At 33.3% G+C, this 9,950-nt stretch overlaps 2 protein-coding genes across 4 annotated transcripts in view; one reads left to right on the top strand and one right to left on the bottom strand.

The window, feature by feature from the left end:
• LOC116853471 (epidermal growth factor receptor substrate 15-like 1) overlaps positions 1 to 8,940 on the bottom strand; it is a 21,761-nt gene extending 12,821 nt beyond the window's left edge. For all 3 annotated transcript variants that reach the window (XM_032834580.1, XM_032834582.1, XM_032834583.1), the window contains exons 1-8: positions 8,648 to 8,940; positions 8,120 to 8,164; positions 7,815 to 8,048; positions 7,468 to 7,740; positions 6,956 to 7,195; positions 6,699 to 6,862; positions 6,453 to 6,612; positions 985 to 1,230 (exon numbers count right to left, since the gene is read on the bottom strand). In XM_032834580.1, the coding sequence (XP_032690471.1) occupies positions 985 to 1,230; positions 6,453 to 6,612; positions 6,699 to 6,862; positions 6,956 to 7,195; positions 7,468 to 7,740; positions 7,815 to 8,048; positions 8,120 to 8,164; positions 8,648 to 8,674 (1,389 nt within the window). In that variant the 5' untranslated portion in view covers positions 8,675 to 8,940. The remainder of the gene's footprint in view (positions 1 to 984; positions 1,231 to 6,452; positions 6,613 to 6,698; positions 6,863 to 6,955; positions 7,196 to 7,467; positions 7,741 to 7,814; positions 8,049 to 8,119; positions 8,165 to 8,647) is intronic.
• LOC116853472 lies at positions 4,326 to 6,455 on the top strand. The gene is made up of 4 exons (XM_032834584.1): positions 4,326 to 4,609; positions 4,674 to 4,855; positions 5,940 to 6,095; positions 6,166 to 6,455. The coding sequence occupies exons 1-4, from the start codon at positions 4,460 to 4,462 to the stop codon at positions 6,335 to 6,337; spliced, it is 660 nt and encodes a 219-aa protein (XP_032690475.1). The 5' UTR covers positions 4,326 to 4,459; the 3' UTR covers positions 6,338 to 6,455.
• Positions 8,941 to 9,950: the final 1,010 nt, after the last annotated feature.

Below are 9,950 nucleotides of genomic sequence, written 5' to 3'. Positions count from 1 at the left end.
CGATATAGAAACCAGCATAGTATTGTTCCGATAGAAAACGATTGGAGTTCTATATGATATGATATGATTACTACGTCGGTTATTATATGATATGATTACTACGCGAACATATAAACAAAATGTAAGACATTTATTTCGATCGAGGAAGCGGTGTAGTGTCTAAAGCAACAATCATAATCCGCGAATGTGCTTCAGGATCCAAGTTAGAGTCCCACCTGTGCCAGTAAAAATTTTTAAATGTGATGTGCAATTGGAATCAAGTTATTTGCAATTTTCGAATAGTTTCTGTTACAAAAAGTAATATATATATATATATATATATATATATATATATATATATATATATATTTATATATATGTGTGTGTGTGTGTGTGTGTAATGAAAAAATACTTTATTAAAGTGTTTTAGAAAGCTCTCGAGATAAGCTATAATAATATGCAATAAAAGATAGAGGTTTTCCATTTAAAAAAATTGAAGATGATTTTCATATAATTTTGGCAATGCAATTCAAGGTCACACTGATAGTACTATATAATATGTCACTTAAAGCCCTATAACTTTTGTACGAAACATTTTTTTAAAAAATGCATATTTTTCAAAATATTAAGGGGTTTCCACACCTCTGAAAGACCTTGTATACTAAGGAATGTAACCATCATATAAGATGGTGATACCGTTACAGTATACACAAACCAAACATCTGTATTATTATAATACAATAATATATCAATATATATGAAAGTTCAATATACGTTTGTTCAATGTATATTATTTATTATTATTTATTATTATTTATTATTATTATTTATTATTATTTTACTTCATTTGTCAAATATCGTTATGTAGAAAAACCAGTATCATTTTATAAGAGCAATGTATAAGCAACAATTGCATGTGCACTTTCATGTAGTTGTGCCTAAAAAGCAGTGCTGCACATTCAATAAGCAAGCTACTGTTCGATACATTACCAAACTTTTGTTTACCTGTGCCTTTAAGTCATTTAATCTCTTCTGCGCCTCACCCTTTTGATTCCCAAGTTGTTTCAAGGTTGCTGCAAGCGTATCCAATTCACTCTGAAGGCTCTTAATCTCTCCATTCTTTATTTTAATGTCAGCTTCCTTTTGCGCTATATCCTGCTCCATGCTTTGCCTTTCACGCACAAGCTCTGCTATGTCTTTACTTATCATATCCAGTTCTGGATTTGAGTAACCTGATATGTTATTGTTTTCCTGAAACAGAACATAAAATATTTAAAAGATCAGTGTTAGTAACATATGTTGAAATATCTTCTAATATCATGGAATGTGTAATATATGTATTTACATTGATATACAATTAATTTACATTGTGGAGATCTACATTATACATCAAGGACAATATAAAGTTATTAGATCATAAACCTTTTAATTGTGTTTATTTAACTTGGTACAATTCTGATATTAAATTCAATATAATATGGTATTCTTGTCTGTTTTCCGAATTACACGCGAAATTTTCATTTTGTAGTACTGCGTTTATTTGTATGTAAATAAAATTGCTACCATAAGTTTGCGTCTTATAAATTCTAGTATATGTTGCTCGCGACTTTTATACATGATTCTTCCAAGATCATCCGTATCGTAGAATATAGACCATCTGCTACTTCGGGCTTTAGCTTTTAGCTGCTTCATATATTCTCGATTTTTCGACTGTAATTCCATCATGATCGTCTTACGCGATGTATGAATTATACGCGGATGTGATTTTCATAGAATTTCGCAAATCTATGAATATTTTATCAATATTTTTCTTTAGACAAACATTTGCGTTTAATTTTAATCACGAGTGATTAAAAGTAGAGTGACACTTGCTCGAGCTCTACATGGTTATAGTTTCTAATAGTTATCTTCGTTACATACATGTTTAAAAACAAATACGGAACGTCAGATACAACGATTGGCATTTTATTCCATAGAGTTGAGAATAACTTCATAGTAGCCTTGACGTGGCGATCATGAGGATGCGCGTGATAATATATATTTTAGTCTATTATTATTTAAATAATTCTTTCGTCTCACCGCAATTACGCTATTTAGACAAACATAATGAATTGCGGGAAAAAATGAGCAAAATACTTCTTGGAAAACAGGGTATGCTTTCATTGCATATGTGAATAACATTTCTTACTTAACAATTTTCATAAATTATTTATTCATTCAATTGAAACAAGTTAATCGTAATAAGGTGACGAGATATTGCTGAACATTGACGAATACGAATATCCCAGAACCAACGAAACTCTGAGACAAATTCACAAACAGCAATGGTTAGATTATTACGAGTGTCTAAGAAGGGTATACATCCACATAGGACATGAGAAGATTATCTATCCGAGCGCACTCACAGCGCTAGAAGGAACATCTGTGACGTGATGATCGAACGAAGAAATAATCATAAAATGTTCATTAGTAATTACGAAACTAAATAAGAGATTAATTTGCAGCTTAAACTGTAAAATTTGCATTTCGCCGGCAGAGATGGGTATAGCCACTTTAATAGAGTGGTATTTCAACAGCAGTAACAAAGGCAATATTAGTAAGAGCATCGTAGAAGATACAGATCACATCATCCGTTCATCGGACAATCAGTATATCGTCATGTATAATCTTAAAGTATACATTTCGAGACTTATATATGTTGTAGTGCACACTATAAAAAAAAAGATCGGTCAGAACTAGAATTGACGCTATCTAATAATCAGTATATTTTTCATAATATTCTTGAGAGTTTTTAAATTTCGTATAAAATATACGATGCATTAGTAGAAAATTTGTAGTACTCTGATATTAAATGATTAAATAAAGTGTCAATTTGAATAAAGTTGAGCAAACTTAACATCTAGATTGTATATTAGGGGAATCAATTACTTCAATTTATTTATTATAATTTTGATGTTCTTGTAATCTCTTATCTACATCAAATGAGCTAGTATCCAAGAAAATTGATTAATCATAATATTGATTTAATTATCCAATAAAGTAATGATAATCAACTGAGTTGTCAAATGTAGTAACAAAGAAAGAGGTTTAACTCAATTTTCCCTCGAGTGAAATGAACTACATATATTATCAAAGAGAATATTCCAGTAAATTTTTCCTTTAGATAATATACATGATAAGACAGACTATTGATTTAATCAGTGTCTATCCAGTTCATTATAAAAAAAAGCAACTATTTTAAGTTAATAAAAAAAAAAAGTTGACAACCAAAGGCGCCAAACAAAAAGTTTTAAAAAAGTGGGTTTGTACAGTCGGGTCGCGTATCATATAAAGCTTCAAATGGTGAAGCTTGCTCGCTTATATCTCGTCGCGATGAAAATTTATCTGTAAGGAAGCTAGGTAACCAGCGCAACCTATCGCTGAAGCTTATATCTGAACCTATATCAACCTATATCTGAACTCTATATATCGTAACTTATTCAACAATTTTAAAGAAATCGTTATAACGATTTTTCTTATAGTTGAACAAATTTCACAAACATCCATCATTAAAGTTATTAGTTCAATATACTTATCTTCTGACTTATTTAGGGCCGATTTTTTCAATCTCTTGATAAGTTAACAGTTAACTTATATTTGTTTTTGTATCTTTTTCAAATTAGACAAAGATAGATATATGATTTAATTATTATAATTTAATTAGCTTACTAAGAGGTTGGAACAATCAGCCCTTAATCTTCCACTCATAGATAGAATTACTTATATTATACAATTAGATTAATCTTTTTTCGTTAGTTTAAAGAACGTTTATAGCGTTTATATAACTACATTTTACTTCTATTAATCTTTTACTCTTTCGATTAAATTTTTAGTTAAAGTTCCTACATCAGATTGTTGTCTCATTTTTATTCAATTTGACTCAATTACATAGCTGATGTAACAAAATTTGCTCAACCTAGAGATTGATTCATTTTACCCGATCTTTTTTTCAGTGTATACTTAATGTGTATACTTAACGTGTAAATATAAGAAATCATACACGGAAAGATCTTTAGCCAGAACAGATGGGACTGTATTGGTGTGAAATGCGAGACACCATAGGATCGGCTTACTATTTGCATATTGACAGCGATTTTGAGGCGATAGACGTTGTGTATCCGGAGACGGCGATTCATGCACCACAAGCAACAACGGCTAAGAATGTACCGGAATATGAGCTGAAAATTTACACTACCTGGAGCACATGGGGCTCATGCTCTACATGCGACGTAGTGGGAATAAAGTTTCGATATGGTTACTGCACCGTTTCCCTTTTAGAAATTACAGAAACGCACAACGAACATGATAAATTGCAATATACAAAGATAGAAGGTAACAGCGCGTGACAAGTTTCTTCTAGGTTTTTTCAATTCTTATTCAATTCTAAATCGAAGAATATAAATGGAATGAAAAGTTTGAGGATACAACCCAGACAACGATAATGAACGAGAGTCTGCGAACTCGATTGAAAACAGCGCTATCGTTATTTGAGAATAAATTGCCGTGCAAATCGAAACTTATTCCAAAACAGATTCAGAGAATACCAGCTATTAAGAACAGAAGAACTGAGATGATGAGACGGTATTGTAAGGTATCTATATTGTGTGATACGAGCGAGAATCAAATGAATAACGTTGTCGTTATTTTTGTGATAGAAAAAGTGCCATAAAAATATAATATTCGAAGTACGCGACGAAAAGGGAAATATTTTGGAAAGTGCGAACAATAGTGGTGGTATATATTCTATGGTGCAAGGAATAATTAAGCCATCGCCATCCGTCGTGCGTACTACGCTTTATAAGAAACATTACAGAAAGATTAAACTCGTATGTCCAGGGTAATACAAAACTTGCTGAACAAATTATACTGTTCGACAAAGATCGAATTTTTTTTCCTCCTATGAGAAATTCAAAGAGATTCTGAAAATAAATATAAATTAAGCATACCCATATAGCACAAATCTTCAAAAGACATTCTAAGGATATTCATACATTCTAAGAACATCCCAGAACATTCTCTAGAGATTTTGTGCTATCTGGGTACCCATGTCTCAGTGTTGTACCGGATCAAATCGTTTTCATTTGTTAGGGCCATTTTATAATGGCCGACTTGTTACTTTAAGACAATGTATTATATCTTAAATCTTTATCTTGTGTTTCGAGTCTTAAAGAATCAATATGTTTCGGAATTATAACAAACCAGAAATACAATAAAGAAAAAATAAGTATCTAAAAAAGTATTAGTTACTATAGATACTTGTTTCAGTTACCGAGTGCGGTGACACACGAATATTGCTGGTCTATTGTTCGTAATACGGAATCGGAATCATACAAACGGCAAATCAAACGTCTAAGATTCTTAACAAAATCTGCGAACAAAATTGAAAATAAATGAAAATATTAAAAAAATTCAAATCAGTTTTTTTTTACAAATTAAATACTTTACTGTTTTAACCTTCTGAGGACCGGCTATTTTTTTATCGACTTTTTTATTTTAAGAGCTAGAACTTTTTTGTCAATGTCATTGGATTGAATGGGGAAAATGCTGACACCACCGTCGCGCCGATATATCGGCTTTCGGTCCTCTAAAGGTTAAACAGTTTTTATCGACTTACTATTATCATATTCGCATTCAATAGACAATTTTACATAGAAAAACATCAATTATTTAAATAAAAAATTTAACATATAATTTAGAACAGTTTTAAAAGTTTTAATATGAGACAAATACAATAAATAGCTGCATAAAAAACGTTAACAACTTGATCTTGAAAAACGCTGAGACATGGATGTTTTTTCACATTTATTATCAGAATCTCTTTGAATTTCTCATGGAAACCTGTGTTGTACAGTATTATATAAATCTTGTTTTAACGAACGATAATAAGAGAACCACTGAGAACTATCTTGTTGACATTTCAGAAACTTGAATGCAGACGTTCCAATTATCTGGCAGATTGACGATAAGATAATAATTCCGTCTTACATCGAAGAGCAATCAAATGGGAGAATTCGGATTAATCCTCAGATGCATATAATATTTCAATCTTTAAAGTTTGAGGATGCTAACATATATAGGTAAATAAAATTTGTTGATGAACCGACGACTTGAACGATAAAAATTTAAAAACTTATTTTTCATTATTAGTTGCTGGCAAAATAATGAACTCGCCGGTATAATAAAACTAAATGTAACTGGAGAAATAGAATTTAAACTGAATCATCACGTTATTTTAATTGGCGCTATCTGTATAATCAGTGTATTTCTCGAAATATTCTGGAGAGCTTTTAAAGGTCGTATGAGATATACAATGCATTAATAAAATTTGGAGTGTTCTGATATTAAATAAAGTGTTAATTTGAAATAATACGCGATATGTATGTGTTTGTGTATGTAGTAAAAAGAATCTCAGAAAAATATTTGAATAAAATTACCACTATAGTTTCTCCAGCTTTCCGCATTGAAGGTGGTATCATTTCTGGAGTTAAACTTGCCGGAGGGTCGATACCATTAAGTTTCTGTTTGATAAGCCACATAGCTATAGCAAATTGCTCCTTATTCAGTTTTCCACTTTGACAAGTATCACATAAACTCCTGTGACACACAACGTCCTCGTTAACGTCTCCGTTAGTGATTCTCGATCTATAAAATGGTATATCATAAAATAGCACAGTGCTCACCAGATATGAGCTAATATGGTGTGTGGAAGTCCACTTTGTAGGAAGACGTCTTTGATTTCCAACCCTGAGACAAATCCATCCATGTCCATGTCAGCTTGTAAAAATAATTTCTCCGCGGCTATTTGATCCTCGACCGAGACTACCCATTGTACCTGCACGGTTGTCTGAAAGTATGCAATGCGAGAATATTAAAATGTTGATACGAGCGCATTGTGAGCGTCGCAAGTGTTTTAAATTACAGTTCAAAGGATAAATACTTTTACAGCGTCTAACCCAGTCAAACTCTTCATCGCATTCGGCATTGCATTCGGCAAGGGTGGAATTGGCGGTGGTTGTGGCGATGGCGATGCTGATATTGTCGATGCCACACCCACTGGTACAGGAGATTTAGGCTTAGGCATGACAATATCTTTTCTTTTACCAGGTGGCATTAGTTCTGGTGGAAGTACACTTGGTATTGCATATTTCTCCAATGCTTTATATACAAGATGCATGGCCTGGTGTAGTAGTAAACAAGATTACTCAGAGAAGCAAAAGATGTATGTAAACTTGATGGGAGAATTTACACTTAGATAAAAAAGCAGAAAACAGAAAGGCAGAAGCCAATCAGAACTTACACTGATAGAAAATCAGAAACTCCACCATTATCTATCACATACCATTCACTATCTATAATCTAAGTATAATCTGATTGGCTTCTGCCTGTTTTCTGCTAAGGTGTAAATTCTCTGCAAGATATTGTTATATGAGCTAGAACTACAATACTCACAACTACAAATTCATGTCTATCCAGCATACCATCCTTGTCCATATCTGCCAAGTCCCAAATCTTCCCAAGGGTATCCAGGGGAAGTTTACTATCCATAAGAACACCTTTTACTTTATTCCCAGATATATATCCGTTGGATGGTTGTAAGCTATCAAAAAGCAGATCATACTTGGCACGCTCTGCAGGATTAATCGACCAATCTCCATTGTTTATGGATGTTATTACAAGCAGAGCATTAGTGATAGTCTTCTGTGGGATAACAGGAATATCTCCCTAATGTCAAACAAAATGCATCATATAAGCAATGTTTGCTGTAGTTACAAATATACATATGTGAGTAAGCTTACCATTTTTGGTGGTGGCAATTCGAGATTTAAATTAGACATATTTAAATCTTTTCCACTTTGTGCCAATGCACATAACTTGAGAGCGACAAAAAGGCCAGATTTATCCAGGTTTCCACGTGACTGTGGATCAGCCATATCCCATATTTTACTTAGGATAACATCACTCAGCTGGGATTTCTTAAGAAATCTTGCAGCATCCATCGCCTCAATCCTTCCCTGCCCATTTGGATCAACCTGAAAAAATAAAATCCACTTGTACATAACTGCCCACATATCTTTATTCCTTTTTATGAATAATAAGATACCTGATTGTAATAAGCTTCATATATCGCGGTATGGCTTCCAGCCACCTGCAAAAGGATATCGTTTTTTCTGCGATAATGAGTATAATCAATTTAAATAACAGGTAAATATCCGAATAATTCGTATCGATAAAAAAGCAATCGGCGGAAACGAGAGAGACATGTACGAGGCTTATCAACGCCCAAATGAGTCGCTTATTATGGACGCACGAGAGCGATCGGCCGGTAAACGCAAATAATTTGCGTATCTCACACTGATAGAGGCTCCTCATCAAATGAGCAAAGGTTTACAAGGCCAAAGATAAAATGACATTTGACATCAATTTCGCATCAGAAAGGGATGCCTTGAACTAGACCGCCCGACAAGACCTATCGATGGTTGCACAGTCGTAACGAAAACGCGAAAGTTCGATCGTCAACGCGATAATAGCGCGGATTACGACGAAATCTCGCGAAAAAAAGCTTTCTGTCGGCGTGTCCGCAACATATTAAGCGTGAAATTTTTGCAAAATCGTCAAAATTGCGATGTACCTGCGTAGGTGACGGCAGGGCGGCCATACTTGCGTTAAACACTGGCTTAACCAATCAGACCTTCAATCGATAGCATGCGATTTTAACTGTCTCGTTTAGCATCGTTACGGACGTATTTTGATATTAGCGAACGCTCCTATATATTATCGCGACCATGTTATCATCTTTACTTATGATCGGTGATCGCACGAGGATCGAAAGAAATGATTGTGGAAACACTTAGCAAAACACAAAATACTAAGATCTCTAACCAATTAAATCTGTAACCGTTTGCGCTCTGCATGCGCCACAGATGTCTACACTAAACTAGATTGCTAACAGCCTATCTAAAAGCATGTCACGGTTATCGGCAGGGTGTATATCAGTTGGACACGGGGCAATTGGACACAGTCCAATCACAAGTCGCTGTTCCAAGGGACCCTACAAATGTCTCTAATCACACGATGCTGTGATTGGCTGTGTCCAAATGCACCGTGTCCAAGTGCACCGCTCCCGTACTAAATAGTAACATTCTATTAAATAATTTTAATATCGACAATGCATATCAACAGCATTCTATCAATACAATACGTTTTGTTGATGAGTATTTTACCAGCTTAATATACCGATGTTTATATATATCGTTAATATTAAGATTATCTAATAGAAAGTTACTATTTAGTACGCGTATCAAGTGCACGATGTAAACCAAATCACTATGGCTTGGTTTACATCATGCACTTGATACGCGTACTAAATAGTAACTTTCTATTAGATAATCTTAATATCAACAATATATATAAACAACGGTATATTAAGTTGGTATAATACAACAATCATCAATAAAACATATTGTATTGATTGAATACGTCGCCGTTTATATGCATTGTCAATATTAAGATTATCTAATAGAAAGTTACTACGTGTATCAAGTGCACAATGTAAACTAGGCCAATGGCTGAGTTCGCTTTGGGCGCTTATGCGCTGTAAGCGTCACTCTATCTTCTTTCCTTATAGAAATATCATACTAAGAAATACTGAAAAATTATTAGTGATTAAATATTACCAGTAATTCAGTAATTTTTTGGCCAGTACTTAATTTCTGGTGAATATTGATAATAAAATCACTGTTAAATATTGATAGTAATCAAATACTGAGAATTATTCTGCGAAGGTGAAAAATAAGAAAATCATAATGTTTACAAAAATATACTTATATTCCTAATTTTCTCATGTCTCATAAACTACTAGATATCGAAGGTTGTCAACACATTCGAAACTTTTATGAATCCTTTTGCGATAATTTCGATCCCAAGCGGTATAC

The sequence above is a fragment of the Odontomachus brunneus genome, unplaced genomic scaffold (assembly GCF_010583005.1).
Source record: "Odontomachus brunneus isolate Ranch 3 - 2012 unplaced genomic scaffold, Obru_v1 Obru_scaffold_330, whole genome shotgun sequence".
In the NCBI taxonomy this organism is placed as follows: Eukaryota; Metazoa; Arthropoda; class Insecta; order Hymenoptera; family Formicidae; genus Odontomachus; species Odontomachus brunneus.
This window is presented reverse-complemented; position numbering and strand designations above follow the sequence as displayed.